Source organism: Argentina anserina, chromosome 7, assembly GCF_933775445.1.
Source record: "Argentina anserina chromosome 7, drPotAnse1.1, whole genome shotgun sequence".
NCBI classification, from domain to species: domain Eukaryota; kingdom Viridiplantae; phylum Streptophyta; class Magnoliopsida; order Rosales; family Rosaceae; genus Argentina; species Argentina anserina.
In genome coordinates, this window is record NC_065878.1 from 3,418,382 (window position 1) to 3,439,002 (window position 20,621).

At 39.0% G+C, this 20,621-nt stretch overlaps 2 protein-coding genes across 4 annotated transcripts; one reads left to right on the forward strand and one right to left on the reverse strand.

Annotated features, from left to right (window-relative positions):
• The first annotated feature begins 3,435 nt into the window (after positions 1-3,435).
• LOC126804008 (protein ENHANCED DISEASE RESISTANCE 2-like) lies at positions 3,436-8,857 on the forward strand. Of its 3 annotated transcripts, none has more exons than XM_050531758.1 (3): positions 3,436-3,550; positions 3,910-6,166; positions 7,348-7,807. In XM_050531758.1, exon 2 carries the CDS (start codon positions 3,910-3,912, stop codon positions 6,163-6,165), a length of 2,256 nt encoding a protein of 751 aa, XP_050387715.1. In that variant the 5' UTR covers positions 3,436-3,550; the 3' UTR covers position 6,166; positions 7,348-7,807. The 3 variants fall into 3 exon arrangements, 2 of the variants coding, with proteins under 2 accessions (XP_050387715.1, XP_050387716.1); XM_050531759.1 differs by having other exon boundaries at positions 3,457-3,572; XR_007673127.1 differs by lacking the exon at positions 3,436-3,550 and adding an exon at positions 8,094-8,857 and having other exon boundaries at positions 3,606-6,166; positions 7,348-7,430.
• A 4,268-nt stretch (positions 8,858-13,125) lies between these two features.
• On the reverse strand, positions 13,126-15,373 carry LOC126803418 (uncharacterized). Its single transcript, XM_050531228.1, has 3 exons — positions 14,164-15,373; positions 13,216-14,043; positions 13,126-13,133 (listed from the first exon to the last, which is right to left on the reverse strand). Exons 1-3 carry the CDS (start codon positions 15,371-15,373, stop codon positions 13,126-13,128), a joined length of 2,046 nt encoding a protein of 681 aa, XP_050387185.1.
• Positions 15,374-20,621: the final 5,248 nt, after the last annotated feature.

The window sequence follows — 20,621 nt, forward strand, 5'->3', positions numbered from 1 at the left end:
TAGATGTGGTGACCGCGTATCTTTATGGACATCAAGATATGGAGATACACATGAAGGTTATTGATGGACTTCAAGTACCCAAGTCAAGTAAGCCATGCAATCCATATGCCATTAGGTTACAACGCTCACTTTATGGACTTAAACAGTCTGGAAGAATGTGGTATACACGTTTAAGCGAATACTTGATTGGGAAGGGATACAAGAACGATGAAATGTTCCCTTACGTGTTTATCAAACGCAATAGTTCTGATTTTGCTATAGTAGCTGTCTGTGTCGATGAAATGAACATAATCAGATCTCTTGATGAGATTGGTGAGACGATAAGCTACTTGAAAGCAAAATTTGAGATGAAAGACATGGGAAAGACTCGGTTTTGCTTAGGTTTGAAAATTGAGCATAGAGTTGGTGGATCCTTGTACACCAATCTACATACGTCCAAAAGATGCTCATGCGGTTCTGTATGGACAAAGTTATGCAGCATTCTAGTACTCCCATGGTTGTAAGAAGTCTGGATAACAAGAAATATCTATTTCGTCCGAAAGATGAAGATGAAGAGATACTTGGTCCTGAATATCCATATTTGAATGCTATAGGAGCTTTGCTTTACCTAGCTCAATGTACTCGTCCAGACATTGCATTCTCAGTGAACTTGTTAGCAAGGTTTAGTTCTGCAACAACTATGCGTCATTGGACCGGTATCAAGAACATCTTTAGGTACTTGAAATGTTCCATTGATATGAGGTTGTATTATCAGTATTTCGATAAAAAAAGTGCTATTCCGGAAATAATTGATGGTGATGATCGACACAACGTCGCCACCATGCTCTCTTAGAAAGCTACGGCCATGTCGCCAGCGTAGCCGCTGCCGCCGCCACCTGTTTTGTTGCCGGTGTTGTTTCTCAGCATTTGAATGGCAAGGGAGAGTGTTGTAGGAGAATCATCTCCTATTCATATTTGGTGTATCTTATCCTAATTAGTATAGCCTAGTTAGATCAGGAATGTTAGTTATTAATTCATCAGGATCTTTGTTGTAATGCCTATATATAAGGCTATATGATATCAATAAAATCACAATTCTTTCTCTCGAATTCATTCTACTGTTTCAAGATTTTTATTTTTGACACTAGCTCAATATATTTATGCTTCTGATCCCCTAAATTTGTAGTTTGTATCATTGCTAAAAGGTTAACATAACTTGTTCATAAGTACCAAAATGACTTAAATATAAGAAAGTTTTGATACTAAATTATCCACTTTCATACATTAGATACCATTAGAAAATTTTACCATGATAATTACACCTCATTATAATTTGTTTGTAAGATAGAGTAACTCAAACAGCTTTCGTATCATACTTGAGTAAAGTAGAAATCCCCAAGAATTATAAAAGGAAAAGCTCAAGATTTGCTTCCTTATAATACATATAATATGTAATAGATGTTGAAATTAACCGTGCTGCAAAAAACTCTTCGCAATAGACTGAGGCCCAGTTTACCCCCAATGTGTGATTGAAAAAATCTGCGTTTACAGATTTAATCAGCATCAGCTTCTAAAAGTTATATTTTACAGCTTTCATAATTTGTCTAAAAGTTGCATTAGAGTTTGTGAACTTAGGAAATAAGTTAATTCGCCAAACACATTGGTTAAATTATTTGAGAATTTAAGCCCATAATCTGGGCCAAACTCGGGCCCAAACACAGTCTAAGTTGAATAATTGTCGAAGTTGCCCGATTTAAAGATTGAAATTTTAATATACCCCTCATATTTGGTGAACTCTGGATTCAACCTGGGTGTCACGCGCTGCACTCAAGCTTAGTGCATGCGCCTGTCAATGAAGGGCATTGACATTGTAAGTGGGGGAGGGTGTCACGAGCTGCACAAATGGTTGTGCCATCGTGACACTTCTTAGGCGCTATGGCGAAGATAGGGTATCGAGCGACAAGCATGCATGCGGATTGGCTGTTAGTGGCATGTCCAAGTGGCAGTTTCGTAATTAAGATGAACTTCTAGGTTCGAGGCATTTAGGCTTGGAATTTGGGAAAAGTCTGAACACGAAAAATGTCTAGGACGTCGAAAAGAGTCCAATGCACTTGACGACATATTTTTATGACCTTATATGAATTAATTATGAAAGTTGCCCCTCCTCGGATATTTGATGTTTCCTCCTACCAAATTAGTTTTCTCCAATATACTCATAGGGGGTATATGGTGTCTGACTCTCCACCACCCTCGATGTCGGCCTTATGGGGCACTAAGTGAGTCACTCCTAGGGGACCTTGGGGAACCTAGGAGCCGGGCGGATGTCGCCAAAGAGTGGCGGCATGCGTTTCCATGAGTCAAGATGTCTCATGGATAGTATTGGCCGGCATGCCGATATTGCGGGTCCATGTAGGTGGCGAGGTTCGTACGTGGACGATCCTTATGCTAGCGGTATGGGCGAACTTGTGAGCTGAAGGTATATATGTCGGAACCTCGTGGTGCGCAATGGCCACAGAGTAAAGCGACGTGGACATAGGTTAGGGGTTCGACCTTGCCCAAAGGAATGAGTTGCCAGCAAGCACGGAAGGGCGACACCGTGCTAGAAGGAATGAAGCCTATAGTGGGCAGAGAAAGAGTATGCTGACAAGACAGATATGATGTCGAATGATATCTTGGAGGTGAGCCATGGAGGCGAGACAGATTGGTGGTTGATTCTAGCTGAACCCATAACACTCAAGCTCTCCTTTTTCGGTGCGACTTTTGATCAACAAATAATACAAACTTTTGATCAAATAGCATTATCTTTCAAGTTGGTAGGCCATAAAGGTTGCTGACCGACCTAAAGTGAGTTTGGCTTCGAAGTGAGTTTTTTATAATCAGTTGCAGCTGAGCTGATTGAATAATTAACTGTGGATATTTAAAGTGTTTAATAAATATTTATATAAAAGTGTGGTAGGAAGATAATAAACAGAAAATAATTTTTTTCCCATAATCATAAGCTCTAAATCCCAACTTCTATAATCTGTCTTGGCTTGTGTGCATTTATGAAATAAGCTATCAATAATTTGATTTGTCAAACAGGTGGAACAACTTATTTCATAATTTAAGTAGCAAACGAGGGCCAAACTGGGCCCTAGTCTGACACATCCTCCAAGTCTAATATACATAATAATTCATTCACTAGTTCTCATCCATATGGGTATCTCACCAAACCTGAGCTGGAGAAGTAGCTTGGAAGATTGCATGACAACAATGGGGTGTTCTTACAATAGAAGTGATAGTCCAAGACTCCAAGTCAGAATAGTACGTGGGCGATTTAAGGCTATACGTCAAGACCTCTTTCGTTCTCAATTGGGTTCTTAATATAGAAGAAGAAACCAAACTAATACTATGACTTCTTGCCAAATAAAAAAAAAAACCTATATTATGACTTGTAGTTGACAACCTTATAGTCTTTGGCAGAAAGGCCGACCATCCCATAAAACCGCGGAGAAGAAGTGTCTTCTCCGAGTACACCCGCCAACGTTAAATTCGTTGCCAGTTGTTCCACTGCCGAACCCAAAACTCTCAGGTACCAATCAAGTTCAGATTATGTACGTATTCTTGTTTTGGTCTCTTTTTTTTGCTGTTTTGTTAAGATTAATCATGGAAGAAAATGTTGAGCTATGCTATGTTGATTTTTGGTATTTTGAGCTTTGTTTTTCTGGGATCTATTTTGTTACTCTAGTTGATTCCAATTTGAATTGAGATTCCTAGTTTCCCACCCAATGGAATTTTGCTCAGGTTTAGTACGAGGTGTTTTGATCCCAGATTCAATCTGGGTATTGTTTTTGTGAATTGGGTTCGGTTAGATTTGTTGTGATTAGAGTTGGATTGTAAATGCTAGCTGTTTTGAGGCTTTAGCTCTTAGCATTGCACCAAATTTTGCAGATGGAGGAATTGGAGCTGAACAAGGTGGCGAGTGGAAGGTCTCAGGGGTCAGGGCACAGCCGTTCAAGTTCTGTTGGCGGCGGAGGGATGTTTGAGTCTTTTGGGTGGGTGTATCATTTGGGAGTGAATAAGATAGGCCATGAGTACTGTCACCTTCGTTTCTTCTTCATTAGGGGAAAGCATGTTGAGATGTACAAACGTGACCCGCATGAGAACCCTGGAATTAGACCTATTCGGAAGGGTGTTGTTGGGCCTACATTGATGGTAGAGGAGCTTGGGCGTCGAAAGGTTAACCATGGAGGTGGGGGTGGGGATATTTATGTTATAAGGTTTTACAACCGCTCGGATGAAACAAAGAAGGGAGAGATTGCGTGTGCTACTGCTGGAGAAGCTCAGAAGTGGATGGAGGCATTTGATCAAGCCAAACAACAGGCGGAGTTCGAGCTTTCTAGAGGAGGTAGTGCCAGAAATAAGCTGAACCCGGAGGACGAGATTGATCTTGGTGGACATCGGCCTAGAGTGAGGCATTATGCACGTGGATTAAAAAAGCTTATAAAGATTGGGGAAGGGCCGGAGACTCTTTTGCGCCAATCCTCAAACTTAGCTGCAGATATTGGCGCAGATGGGTACTTTGAAAAGGATGTTGGAGATGCAGTTGATGCATATGAGTGGAAATGTGTGCGCACAGTTAATGGCGTCAGAATATTTCAAGATGTTGCTGACTCTGACAGCAGTAAAGGTATAATTGTTAAGGCTGTTGGAGTTATTGATGTGAGTGCAGATACTGCTTTCGAAGTACTTATGAACCTTGAGCGACGTCAGAGATATGAGTGGGATATGCTGACAGGTGATTTGGAAATTGTAGATTCTTATGATGGACACTATGATGTTGTCTATGGAACATTCAGTCCTATGTATCTTTCGAGGTGGGAGTCCAAGAGAGATTTTATCTTTTCTAGGCAATGGTTCCGCGGACAAGATGGAACATATACAATCTTGCAATCCCCAGCTGTTCACAAGAAAAAGCCTATGAGGTCTGGATATCGACGTACAAAACTAAATCCATCTACTTGGGAGATTAGGAATCTTAATACATCTATTGATACTGATACTCCAAGATGTCTTGTCACACAGATGGCAGAGATACCTTCTGTTAGCTGGTGGAAGTGGAAGAAAAATCACTTCTCAAAGTTTGAAAAAAGTGTTCCTTATGCATTGTTGTCCCAAGTGGCAGGTCTGAAGGAATATATTGCAGCAAATCCTTCCCTCAAATTAAAATCTGCTGCTTCAATCGTCCAATCGAAGATATCTCCAGTTTCTGTTTCCAGTGGTGAATCTGAGGCAGACCCAATGGATGATGAATTTTACGATGCAATGTCTGCAGAGTCTTCTTCTTCTGATGAAGAAACTGACACTGAAACTGAAAATAAAGATCCAAAAGTGAAACTGAAGAATGTGGCTTGGGCCATCAGAAGCTTAACTTTGAAGCGAACTTTAACAGATGCTAATAAGGAACTTGATGCTAAAGCAGCTTCTTTCATAATTAATGCAAGCCAGTTCCATGGTTCCTTACGCAAAGCAAGGGATGAAGCCGACAAAGACTGCTGGACATCTCCAAGTAGTGCGGGGTTCATGATCAGAGGAAAGACCTACCTAAAGGATAGTTCCAAGGTGACAGGAGGAAATCCCCTTCTCAAGCTCATAGCAGTAGATTGGTTCAAAGTTGATAAAAGCACAGATAGAATTGCCCTGCATCCTAAGTGTCTTATCCAGTCAGAAGCTGGAAAAAAGCTTCCATTTGTGCTAGTTGTTAATCTCCAGGTTCCAGCAACACCAAACTATAGTTTGGTACTTTACTATGCTTCTGACAGACCTGTAAATCCTAATTCTTTGCTTGCTAAATTTGTGGATGGGAGCGACATGTTTCGTAATGCAAGATTTAAACTAATTCCAAGCATTGTGGAGGGATACTGGATGGTCAAGCGTGCTGTTGGAAGGAAAGCTTGCCTACTGGGCAAAGCTGTATCTTGCAAGTATCTCAGGCAAGACAACTTTCTTGAGATTGACGTGGATATTGGATCATCATCCGTGGCAAGGAGTATCATTGGCCTTGTACTGGGATATGTCACCAGCATAGTAGTTGACTTTGCCATTTTGATAGAGGCGAGAGAGGAGGCAGAGTTGCCAGAGTACATTCTTGGAACTGTTCGGCTTAATCGTTTGAAGATTGATTCAGCTGTTCATTTGGAGGCTTGAGGTTTGTACATCTTTCTTAATCATTTTTACCATCCTGATTTGAACTATTTTTCTATGAGTTTTTACTTTCCAATAAATGCAAGCTACTGCTAATTAATATATTTAGTTGAGCAGCTTGACTAGCACTAGGGAATATATTCATGCTATTTTGTTCTTCCAATTTCTTTCTTTATTTGAAATTCCTATTATGCCTTACCATCTAGTCTGCCTTCTCTGCACTGCAAGCCATGGGAAGCATCAGGCAATATATGCTACATGTTCTGAAAAAATGTTAGTGCAGCTGAGCATGGGCCTCATGGATTTGTTCTGTTTTTGAAGTTAGAAAGATGTTGCATTGAGTTGTTGCGGATTTGGAATTGTATATTTGATCTGAAGTGGTGGAGAATTTAGCTCCTCTTTTTCAACCACAGTGCATCCCATGGTTTACTGTCCAATGTTTGGAGTTCACGAACTATTACTGTAACAATGAGATTTGTTCAACTGTACTTTGCTTGATATGGGTTATTTAGCTAAAACTAGGAGAGTTGCATGGGTTAATTGGAGTGGTCCAGGGCTTGAGATCAATTTTTTATCTGTTTCAGGGAGATTCCTCAGCTATAGGGAAATATTTTACCGTAGATAATGTTTGTAGAATTAGCATGATTTTGGATAAGTAATGCTGTTCTTTGGAATGCCTGATGCATTTCTGAATCTTCTCAGTGGTTGGTTTGTTGTGTAAATATAACCTGTGATTTGATCATGTCATTTCCACAAATGAACATGGTCAGAATTGATGATCTAGAGAACCGAGTCTGGCCGTTAGAACTTGTTTCTTTCACATCTTTATTAGTACCCTTTGTTTTTTTGTGTGTGTGTGGGGGACATGGCATCTGTGTGATTGTATTGTGCTTTGTCGTTTTTGGCCAAATTCATGGTGTCTCAGTGAAGTTGCGTGCTTATTCTAAAGAGACTTATGAATTACTAACTATCACTGTCCTGAAGATATCCCTGATAGATGCATTGATTATTTTGAGTCGTGTGTTGTTTGCAACATATTTAAGATGAACATATTTAGATGCCTCAGTGTTTAGATTATGTAACAATATTTTGAGACAGCAATACCTGACTGAAATAAATGCCAATTTGTTTGAACTTTCATGAAATAAACAGTTGACTGATTGTAATGTCTACTTTATTTTGTAGTTACCTGCTCTTGGAATCGTCCATTCCTTAGAGTATCTGTGAGGTTGGTGGGAGGAGTATCTGTAAAGTTGGTGAATATTGAGGTACTCATCTTCCATGAGCTATTTTCCCTGTAAATCTTCAAACTGCATCAAATTCAAGAAAGTCCAATGATAATCTTTGTAGTGTGACATGTAATTCCTTTTCAAGGGGAGTAGGGTTTATATTTGATGCTTGTTTATTGAAATTGAAGCATCGAACCTATTTTTGGCTGGACTGTCGAAGCAGCTATTGATATTCTTTTTGGACATAGTTATGCCAGTTTAGCTGAATCTAAAGCTAGTAATGTTTTTTGGTTAGACTTTGGTTTCGTGAAAAGCCTCATTGATTGGTAAATCCAGAACTGCTTGTGAACATGTATAGTCATCATACTGATTATACTATAATGATTATAGTTTATATTCTCGTGTATTCTATCAGACATATAGGTAATAGTAAGTCTAATGACTGCAATTTTCCAAAGGACACTACCACTTGTATCACTAAGTAGCAACACATCTGGATCATATCCCGGATCAAAAGATTGTAATGTAGTTTTAAACAATTTAGAAAAGGGATTCTTATAAAAAAAATCCATTTTAACACATGAAATGAGAAAAACGTCAAGAAAGATTTCAAAATTATAAAACAGTCAGATTGCTCAAAGTCTTAAAGCGTTGCCACTGAACTTGACGATATTTACAATATGCCACTGCTATGAAACTCAGATCTGCAACCCAACTCTTTTTCTACAAAAACAATGCAACTCTCGAGCGGAGGGAAGTACGAAGGAGGCGCGGGGACGGCGACGCATGCGCTGGGACGACGACGTAGGTGCTGGGACAAGATGAGCTTTTTGGATACAGACATCTCCTTCGTCGGTAGATTTGGGCTTATGACGTCGCGCTAGAGATCCTACCTCTGCTCCTTTTGACTTTATAGCTGCATCCAAGCCGGAGGCGCATGGACATCGTTGGAGGGGACATGCCAAGTCGGAGGTGCGAGGACGACGTCGGGGGTGTAGGAACGGCGCTGGGACGACGTTGGAGGTTGAAGAAGGAGGGGCTGGTTTTTAGTTTGGTTGGAAACGAGGGGCTGAAGAGGAGTGGTGTTAGTTGTGGATTTGAAAAGAATCAAGATCCAAATTGAAGAAGATGGAGGCTGCTAGTGTTGCCGGTGCAGCTCAATAGAAAAAATTCCCAAATTTAGAGAAGATGATTAAAGAGTAATCATAGTAGTTTTCTAGTTTTTATCACACTTTTGTCACACTAACTATTACACTATCAGTCACACTAACTTTATGTTATGACATGTAGTGTAATAGGCAATGTGACAGATAGCTAGGAAGCACGTAAACGTGCATACACTCACGTTTCCCGCTTCCGAAGCGGAACCACTCCGGAAACGTCCGGAAACGCTCGGAAACGCGCCGGAAACGCCCGGAAACGTCCAGAAACGTGTTTCCAGAAAAGATGAGTTTTGAAAACGCGGTGGAAACGCGAGTTTCTGAATTGGAAACGCGAGTTTCTAAAAAATAAAGGTTTTTTTATGTTTTTTTATTTGAGATTTTGAGTTACTTAAACAAAAAATTTGTTATTATATATTTTTATTATAATTTATATATATTTATAATTTTTTTTTATTTCGACGTTTCCAAAACGTACCCGCTTCCTAAATTTTTTGAAAAACACGCTTCTGCGTTTCCAAACGTTTCACTTCCACGTACCCGTATCCGATTCCGTGTAGCCTAGACAGATAGTGTGATAGGTAGTGTCACAGGTGGTGTGGTTGGGGGTGTGACATCATATTAATGTCTATAGTTGGATCGTCTGAGTTGATTTGAAAAGTTCAAATCACATAACAGTAAACAAAAGTTTGTTATTTCTAGTCATTCTTCGTCTTCTTCTTCTCACAACATAGTGACAGTGGGTGTAACAGTGTGTGTGACATCGGATGTGGCAGTTAGTGTGATAGTATGTGTGATACGTGGTGTGATACGTAGTGTGACAACGTGTGTGACAAGTAGTGTGACAGCGTGTGACAGCGTGTGACAAGTAGTGTGATAAGTAGTGTGACAACGGGTGTGACATCGGGTGTGACAACGGTTGTGACAGCGGGTGTGACATCAGTTGTGACAGCAGATGTGGCAGTAGGTGTGACAGCAGTTGTGACAATAGGTGTGACAGCAGTTGTGACAGTGGGTGTGATAGGTAGTGTGACAGGTAGTGTGATAGGTAGTGTGATAGGCTGAGAGGAAATGTCTAAATATGCGAAATTATATTAAAATTCAAAGGAGATTAGTATGAGTATATGCTCAGAATGATGAGAATAACTAGAATTATGGAACTTTGAGCTCCGGTTTCGCCGGAATTGCTTGGAGCACCATCATTGACGGTGGCAATCCCTTGCGAGGATTGCTGCACCTTGTACGGTAGTCGATTCAAATTGGGTATGGTATCAAATGAAAGAGAAGAGAGAGATCTTTCCAACGGTACCAACCACTCTCAAATCCATCGCCGGATGGTAAAATTATCGCTGGAATTAGAATAAGAATGAAAAATGGCAAAACAGTCGGAAAAATATTTTTAAAGTGATTTTTTCTAATTTTGTTTCATGCTTGTCGACTATTTTTTAATTTCAAATCAAGTAAGATGACTTTTTTATAATTAGGAAATAAGTTGTGATTTTTGTAATTAACAATGAGAGATTGTACTTTTTTATAATTTTCCCTTTAGAAAAAGGTTAAAGAGAGTTTCTATTCATATCTCTAAAAAACGGTATTTAGACATTTTTACTCAGTAGACCTCAATTTTGTTTTTATAGATATATAAAATACTATTTAGACCTCTAAAGTTTTCCTAAAATACTCATTATATAATTTGATATATCAAATCATACTACTATCTTTTTTTTTCATACTCTATTTCAAATTCATTTATTATATACAACTCGAAAAATGCATAATAATTACACAACCTATCTTCTCAAATTAATTCGATCACTCTTCCACTCGTTTTCTAAATTCATAATGAATTGGTAAACTAAATTTTTCATTCATTGATAGTAACATCAACGTATATGAAATATTTTAATCTCTAATTAACAAGTTTTGTTCATCAACGTATATGAAATATTCTAACCTCTAATTAATGAGTTTTATTTTTTTAGCTCAAATCGCACATTAAATCATCCACATTCAATTTGATATTTATCAACTACATTAAATTTTTTACTAATGATGTTTATAAAAAAAAAGGTAATCAATTAAATCATTTAATGCAATTTGATATCCCATTTTGGATTGTCTAGCAATAAATATAAAAGATAATTATCTATATTTGTATTTTATAATAGATAAGTAAAAAATTATTTCTCTTTATGTATTTTTATTGTTATATGTTTTTTAGTAATTTCATATGTATTGATTAAGTCAAAACTATCTAAAAAAAAATGGAGGTCAAAGTGTCATTTTGAGAAGTATGAATATAAGCTTCCAAGGTTAAAATGAAGAAGAAAAAAAACAATTCTATGACTTGGTTGTATCCCTGTTCAACTCCTTTTTCAAACTAATCTTTGGCTTAAAGCTACCATCAAGTTAGGTTACAAGATACAAATTAGGTAAAAAAAATTCAATTCTACGAGAATTCTGAAATCCTTTACTATTGGCAGGGGTACCTAAATGGGTAAGCTCATTTCAAGCCAGGAAGAAGTGAAAGATGTGCAAATGGATAATGAATTGTTATGTGATTGGTTGATTAACTAACCACTTAGATTTTACACTAAATATGTAAGAGCATCTAATGTTTGGCGTAGCCGCGTAAGTGCTTAAAGCTCAAGAAATGAGGAAATCAAGTAAACCGACCATTCATTATTATAGCTAGCAAATTAAAACCACATAAGCTCACCTTTTTTTTTTCTCAAAGATGATCAATCTCTTAAAAAAAAGTTTCATACTATTGTAGGGAAAATGGAATGGTCTACTCGTATTATTACGAACCCCTTTATATAGGGGAAATATTACATGGAAATATATCAATCAGTTTAATGGCAATGAATAAGAATTGTCCGTTACATAATTCATATCCGTAATTAACTATATATTAAATACTGATTGCTCAATTGCCTCCGTCAGTTACTTTGGCGATGGCACACTAATAAGGAAATAATGTTTTTCCTTTAACACTCCCCCTTGTGCCAAGTCAAAGACACAGTAGTGCGTGAACTGTTGCCTCATTAAAAACCTTGCCAGATGATAAAAACCCAATGGGACAAAATGAATCTTGGTCTAAGGAAAAAAATAGTACAACACACTAATGACATGTGTGGGTTTAGACTCCCCCTAAAGTCTACCCCTCCCTATGACTCTTACTTTGATCAAGAGAGTTCGGAAAGCTTTCGCATTCCTATATCTTTTACATGTTTCTCAAACGTAACTTTAGGCAATGACTTGGTGAATAGATCTGCCACATTCTCCTCAGATTTAACTTGATTTACTTGAATCTTGAGGATAGCTTGTTGTTGCTGATTGTAGAAAAATTTTGGAGATATATGTTTCGTATTGTCACCCTTGATATAACCTAGCTTCATCTGTTCGATGCAAGCTGCAATATCTTCATAAATGCACGTATGCTCTTCAGTGGTAGAACTTAAACCACTAGTTCCTCGAATATGAGTAATGATGGACCTTAGCCATACGCACTCACGAACCGCCTCATGTAGAGCGATAATCTCTGAGTGGTTCGAAGAGGTAGCCACAAGAGTTTGCTTGGTTGATCTCCAAGATATTGCCGTTTTTCCAATAGTGAATACATAACCAGTTTGAGAACGGCCTTTATGTGGGTCAGAAAGATACCCAGCATCAGCGAAACCAACCAAAATATTATTTGGGGTTTCAGAGTAGGGGATAGTAATTTTGTCATCGACCTTTTCTTTAGGAACTGCTATTCCATTCGCGGATCCTCGTGTCTTACTATAAGGAAAGAATAAACCCCAAGTCAATGGTTCCTTTTAGGTATCGAAATATGTTCTTGACACCACTCCAATGACGCTGCGTAGGTGCTGAGCTAAATCTAGCTAACAAGTTCACTGAGAATGCAATATCTGGTCGAGTACATTGGGCCAAGTACAATAATGCGCCTATTGCACTTAGGTAGGGAGTTTCAGCTCCTAATACCTCTTCGTCCTCTTCTAGTGGGCGAAACGGATCTTTCTTTACATCCAAACTTCGACCGATCATGGGAGTGCTAACAGGGTGCACTTTGTCCATGTTAAATCGCCTGAGCATCTTTTGGACATATGCAGACTGGTGGATTAGAATTCCACAAGCTCGGTGCTCTAGCTCAAGGCCTAGACAAAACCGAGTTTTCCTAAGATCTTTCATCTCAAATTCGGATTTCAAATAGCTCGTGGTTTCTCTTATTTCATCAAGAGTGCCTATTATGTTCATGTCATCAATATATACAGCTACAATAGCAAATCCGGAACTTGTTTTCTTTATAAATACGCAGGGGCACAATTCATTATTCTTATATCCTTTCCCAATCAAGTAGTCACTTAGACGGGTATACCACATCCGCCCAGATTGCTTTAGTCCGTAAAGTGAGCGTTTCAACCTGATTGCAAACGAACTCCGTGGTTTAGAGTCACTTGATTTGGGCAATTGAAGGCCATCAGGCACTTTCATATATATCTCTGAATCTAGATCCCCATAGAGATATGCTGTAACCACATCCATAAGCTGCATGTCCAGTCCTTCGGAAACTACCAAACTAACAAGGTAGCGAAACGTTATGACGTCCATTACGGGAGAGTATGTCTCCTCATAGTCAATTCCAGGGCGTTGTGAGAAACCTTGCGCCACAAGGCGAGCCTTGTACCTTAGGACTTCGTTCTTCTCATTACGCTTTCTGACAAAAACCCATTTATGTCCTACAAGCTTTACACTTGGTGGGGTTAGCACTACCGGACCAAATACCTGTCTTTTTGCCAGTGAATCTAATTCTACCTGGATTGCGTCTTTCCATTTAGGCCAATCTGCTCTTTGTTGACATTCTACAACAGAGCGTGGTTCGATATCATCATGCTCTATTATTTCATGAGCAACGTTATATGCAAATGCATCATCAATGTGTATGGAAGATCTTTCCATCAACTCATGTGCACTCTCATAATTCATTGAGATTTCTTTGTTCTCTGGAATCATACCAAACATCGGAGCGTCCTCCAGTAATGATTCATGGACATAACTATAATCAGAGATAATCTCATGAGAGGGATTCTCCACATCGATGATTAATGGATCTGGTTGTGCCTTAGTCGCCCTTTTCTTCCTTGGGCGAGTATCAGTCGAACCAAGTGGCCTCCCCTTCTTCTTTTGAGGAGCCACGGCCTCAACCACACCTCCACTAAGTGTGGTTGCAGTGCCTCCTACTACGGCACCATGCCCTTTTTTAGGGATTTCTAACCTTGCAGGCACATTTGCAGCTGGTATATGTGATCTTGTCACTTTAGCGATATCAGAAAACGCATCAGGCATCGAATCTGCTACGTTCTGAAGATCGATTATTCTTTCCACTTCACTTTCACATTGTGGAGTGCGGGGATCGAAATGAGATTGAGTGGGGACAAACCATGACAATTCCTGTCGTTCCCTTTGAAAATCTTTTTTCTTATCTCCCCCTAACGACGGGAAGACTGTCTCATCAAAGTGACAATCCGAAAATCTAGCGGTAAAACGATCGCCTGTCAAAGGTTCCAAATAGCAAATAATTGTTGGGGATTCATATCCAACATAAATACCTACTCGTCTCTGGGGACCCATTTTTGTGCGCTGTGGGGGCGCAATAGGAACATATACAGCACAACCAAATATGCGTAAGTGTGAAATGTCAGGCTCATATCCAGTAACCAACTGGTACGCAGAAAATGGTTGGCTAGCAGTAGGTCTGAAACGAATAAGCAAGGTTGCGTGCAATATTGCATAACCCCATGCACTTATAGGTAAATTGGTGCGCATAATAAGTGCCCTAGCCACCATTTGTAATCTTTTGATGGTGGCTTCAGCGAGACCATTTTGTGTATGCACATGGGGAACAAGATGCTCTACATCGATCCCAATAGACATGCAATAATCATCAAATGCTTTTGATGTAAACTCTCCAGCGTTATCAAGCCTTATAGACTTAATAGGGTGATCAGGGTGGTGAGCCCTTAAACGAATAATCTGTGCTAGAAGTTTTGCAAATGCAGCGTTTCGTGTGGACAATAATGCAACATGTGACCAGCGAGTTGAAGCATCTACCAGAACCATAAAATACTTAAATGGCCCGCATTCTGGATGGATAGGTCCACAAATATCACCTTGTATCCTTTGTAAGAATGAAATATTTTGTTTAGTATCTTTAGCATAGGAAGGTCTCGATCTTGTTTTTGCCAAAGAACAGGCTTGGCAAAATGACTGATGTGCCTTGGAAATAGTCATTGAGGCAGAGGGAGGGAACACTTCTATTACTTTAGAAGGTAATGACTGCATTGGAGCAGTGTAACGAGCACTGTGCATCGTATTTAGTTGCGGTCCCATTTTATTTTTCCCTCGAAAGAAAGGATGTCCGTGTGAATTCTTTAAAATACGGACCATCATGTCCCGACCAGGATGTCCTAATCGGTCATGCCAAAGCCTGTATAAGTTAGTGTCCCAAATTTCATCATTGGTGACAGCATAAGATTCAATAATCCGAATGGTAGTAAGATATAGTCCATTGTCTTGACTCTTCATCTTCTCTAAAACGCGTGTCCGTCCACATTCAAGAGAAGTAAGACACAAATATTCACTTCCATTCTCACAATAAGTGTTCAGATGATAACCGTTGGTGCGAATATCTTTGAAGCTTAACAAGGTTCGAGGGGTTCTAGGTGCATATAGAGCATTGGTGATTTTTAACAATGTGTCATTTGGCAAGAAAAATTGGGCAGTTCCTCGCCCTTTTATTATTTGGTCTGATCCAGTCATAGTAGACAAACATGAATTATAAGGAATTAATTCAACAAATAATTGTCGATTCCTTAATATAGTGTGGGTAGTCGCACAATCTGCTAAGCACTCTATTTCTCCTCGATTCATTCCTACAATTAAATTTTGATATGATCATTAAATATATATCTCATATGCAGTAGAGTCTTCTAGTGTAGGTCGAATGATATACTTTTCATTCCAAAAAAATTTTTTGTTTTTTTTTTATGGATGTATTGCTTTACATCATTAATAGTGCTATTTCCGAGCCATGTATAATAATTTTAAAAAATTGAGCAACCTCAAATACTTCAGAATAAAATCTGAAACTTTATTAATAATCCAACGGTAATCAAAATAAGTCTCATACATAGAAATCCAATTTCAACAAATCATTATTGAAAAAAATAAACTTTAAGACCAAACCAATAGTCTAATTAAAATAAGGCATTACGCCTTCACACTTAACTTGGAAATAAATGAAAAAAAATTAATCAAAATCTGGAGTATCGCTTGACTTGGCATGGTTCATCTTGCCATTAAAGTCCGAGATTGTGAGGTTGACATTAGGTTCAGGACCTTCTTCCTCTATATAGTGAGCCTCTTGTTCTCTAGACTCTCTATACCTCTTGTAATTGGCTGCGACTCTGTTACTTGCCTGGCAGTTCTTATACCAATGAGCAGTGTCTCCACACCTATAGCAAGGTTCATTGCCAACTCTTTCCCTTTTTGCTTGGGGGTTTTTCAGTGCCTTTTGCACTTTGTGACCACTAGGTCCAGTGCCACCATGGCCACTAGAACCTGCACCACCATCTCTACGCCATACATTAGGAGGACGTCCACGGCCCATTCCACGGCCCATACTACGGCCTCCATATCCTTTTCCACGTGGGGTATTGCCCCCACGTGTGTAAGGGTCAGCACGTCCAATCCCCTTTACTTTAGGGTTCTTTCCATCCTTCACCTTGCCATAGTTAGCCTCGGGAATTTTCTTTGTCCCAATAGGTCTTACATTATTGTTCAAAAGAACTTGATCATGACGCTCAGATACTTGCAACATAGAGATCAGTTTATGGAAGGTAGTGATTCTTTTGTTGTCATACTCCAACATATACTGGTTTGCTAGTATAAGGGCCGAAGTAGGGAAAGTGGATAGAGTTTTCTGGATCATATCATCATCTGTGAGTTCCTTGCCACAGAAATTGAGACGTGCTTTCAGGCGCAACATATCACTGTTGAAGTCATTAACCATTTTGTAGTCAAGTAAGCGGATTTCATTCCACTGGACAGTTAATTCTGGAAGCAAAGTGTCATGAATATTCCCAAAACGTCCCTTTAGGGCATCCCACAGTTCTTTGGGTGTTTTCAACTGAAGGTACTCCCATACCAAGCTTTGATCAATATGCCGCCTCAAGAACATTAGGGCATTGGCTTTGGTTTTTGCCGACGGTTCATCTTTTTTGTCGGTGGGAGGATAAATGGTGGTTGTGTAATCTTTTTCCACAAACGTGGTTTCAACATCAGAAACCCAACGATGGTACTCAATTCCTTCTGAGTCCAAAATGGCGAATTCGGGTCGAGTTTGGTCAGCCATCTACAAAAACAAGAGTAAATGTTTATTAATTTCCAAGAGTGTGGATTGGATTTCGAGACCAAATTTCATGGTGGTCACATATTTTCTTTCGATGCTTTTTGTGAAAATGATTTATCACATAGTTACGTTATAAAAACTTTGTAAAGCGCATGATTTTCATTATCATGAAAATAATATATAAATCGTGCTAAAATAATAATATCGATGTTAAGAACCTATGAAACATGCATGTATTTAATTATTAAGCACGTTATAAAGTATAACACATTGATCAAATATGCCACAATCGTAAAAATAAAAATGAAATAAAATAATAATGGCAAAAAATTTTACCATGCATAATTGAAAACATTACAATATAGCATATCCGCGTGTAGTAAACCCGACAAACAAATCATCTTGTAGACATGCGTATTTACGTACTTTAAAATAAATAACACATATGGTAAAAAAACAAACAAACAAAAATTGTAAAAAAAACTAACCTTGATTTACCAGAATGGTAAATATTTTAGTTTTTTTTTTCGAAACGGGTCGCGGGTCGTGGGGCCCGGGTCGCGGGTCGTAGGTCGCGGTTTGCGGGTCGCGGGTCGCCGGGCGGAGATCGCAGATCGCGAATCGGAGATCACGGATCAGAGCGTAGCCGAGCTTGCTTGCGGCGTGTATCCTGTTGCGTCGGAGATCGGGGATCGGTGATCTGGAGGCGATGTCGCGGCCGGGAAGAGAGGCTAGCGCGCGGCGGGGGCGGGGTTCGAGCGTGCGGCGGGAGCGGGAGGCGTGTCGTTCCGATCTGGGCTGCTGGTCTCGCCGATCGTAGGCGAGCGGTTGGTACGCCGATCGGAGGCGCATGTGCTGCTAGGGAGCGGCGACAGGGAGGGAGCGGCCACGAGGAGGGAGCGGCGACGGGGGGAAAAAAACTAGGGTTTTCAATTTTTTTTTTTTTTTGTATTTTGGCCAGAATACTCAGAGGAAAGCTATCATGCTGATAACGTGTTGTAGGGAAAATGGAATGGTCTACTCGTATTATTACGAACCCCTTTATATAGGGGAAATATTACATGGAAATATATCAATCAGTTTAATGGCAATGAATAAGAATTGTCCGTTACATAATTCATATCCGTAATTAACTATATATTAAATACTGATTGCTCAATTGCCTCCGTCAGTTACTTTGATGAGGACACACTAATAAGGAAATAATGTTTTTCCTTTAACACATACAACAGCTTAAGTGGATTATTTTCTATATAATTGCATTGAACTATTGACTTGGCATGCACGTGTGGTGACAAATTTCAATAGCATTAAGCTCGTAAACAAAGCATCAATTACATTGGTTAAGACTTCAAATCATAACTAAATAATTAGATTCCAATGTTTTATCAAGTACGTGGAGAACAGTTAAAGGGAAGGAGTAATCTAGTTGAAGCTTGGCATTTGAAATGCTAAAGCTCCAGCATGTTCCTCTTTCTTGAATACTCCTTGATGATGATGAAGTGATCCATGAAAATAAGACGCGGTATGAGTGGCCGAGTGGGTATATGATGGTGAGAGTTAAAGTAGGTTGTGGAGTTAATGATGAAGCATGATGGGACGGATATTGCATCTGGATTTTTCGGAGCAAAAATTAGGCACCATAAATCCATAATAGAAGTAAGATCGATGAAGACCGATAATGTTTTTAATTCTCTTTTGAAATGGAGCTTCTATCATATGTTGAGAATATACATTATACATTGGGAATTGAGATCTAGCATGTGGGTTATAAGAGTTTGTGTCAAATGGTTTTGGATGTGAATCATATATCACTTATCATGGTATCAAAGTCAGGTTACCTACGACTACGTATGAATCCCAAATAATCACACAAACTCCACGTCACTAAAAATGTTGTTTCGTGTATTGACTTGAAAATTTTTCACAAGTGCACGTGCGTGTTGAAAATATGCATTTCACATTGGGAATTGAATTGACTTCTTAATATTATCATCACATTCTCTGAATTTTAGGTCATCCAACACTTTGCGTCCTGACATTTCAGGACTAATTGATACCTTAATAATACTGTTATCTCTTCTATCTTTATCTCTTTTCCATATTTAGATTAGTTTTGTCTTAGCTCGATCAAGACGATGATGAACTTCTTGCGAGGAGTCAATGGTGGTGTATTATAGTGATAGAAACTCAGTGGCGGAACCTGAGAAAAGATTTCCAGTTGGCCAAATTTTTATTCAGTGGCGGAAACAATGAATTAATTATATCGGAGGAGCAATTTACACTAAATGTATCATTAATTATGATATTAACACCTAATTAAGGAGAAATAAAAAATTTCGCCGGAGGGCCATGCACCCCCTGGCCTCCAAGAGGTTCCGCCGCCACTGTAGAAACTCATGGCCGGATGTTTGTTTCAATTGTTAAATTATTAACGGATTATAGAAGCCAGACGCCTATATATGTTTTCTAATTTCATTTCCATCATTTTGATGTTTAAGGTTGTTGGCTTGTTGCTTAAAGAGCCAGCGGACATCCGGACACCGTTGTAAGGATCCTTGTTGAATGATGCATATAAGTTTGTTTGTAGAGGTAACATCACTAACATCAATAACATATATGTCTCTTGCCATTCCTCCATTGCTTCCTGTCATACTTGTTCTCAGATCAATCTGACTGGGGCAATATCAGGCAATGCTTACTGCCTAGCTAGTTTTATTAGTCTTGGTTCGGTTGGCTGGCTTTGGTTGAGAATAGACGATAATTGTTCTTTGTAATAAGGATGCTTCAAAGCATAGGGAAAGATATTCCATTTATGGGTTGAGCATTATGTTTATTAATGGAAAGGCCAACTTAGGTTATGAAATGAGAAACAAGCTACTTTACCACTCAGTCCTCAGCACTCTAAAGGTTAGATGCAATGATGCTGCAAAGAAAACATTTATCGACTTGTCTTCCACAATGTAATGGCACAATACTATTCATAGTTTGATATCATGGCCTGTTGAATCCTCTCTTAGAAGAACAACATCGCCCTTCCTTCTTCGTACGTAGCAATAAGTATCTAAAGCACTCTTCTAAAAAGCGGTCTAGCGCTAGGAGGTGGATCACTGCCGCGTTTTTTGTCTATTCGGTCATCTGTGGCGTTCTAGGGATATAGCGGCCGCCTAGGCAGTCCTAAGCAGTTCACGGCGATCCGTGGCGGTCAAAATCAGTGGACTTTTAGAAGAAGAAAAAAATTAAAACGCAGTGGAAGTAAAAGAACTTCATGATGAAAATTTTATTTCGGATGATGACACGGAAGATGAGGAAAGAAAAATCGATATGGACGATACCGAAGAAGTTAGTGAATGATTTAGAGAAGAAGAACTTGAGATTTAGTCTTGCGTTTGTTTTACAATTTACCTTTTATTTAATATTTTTATATGGACTCTGAACTTAACTAATTTTGAATTTAGGCTATTTTGAAAATTAATATTGAGCATTATTATATATTTTTAATCATATAAATATATTAAATACATGAATAAAAATAGATAAATAGTTAATAATATGAATCCGCATGAGCGCTGTCTAAGAGACCGCCTAGCCATCTAAGAGGTAATCATTCGCCTACATACCGGCTAACGTTTTTTCGAACCTTGATTTACAGTAACT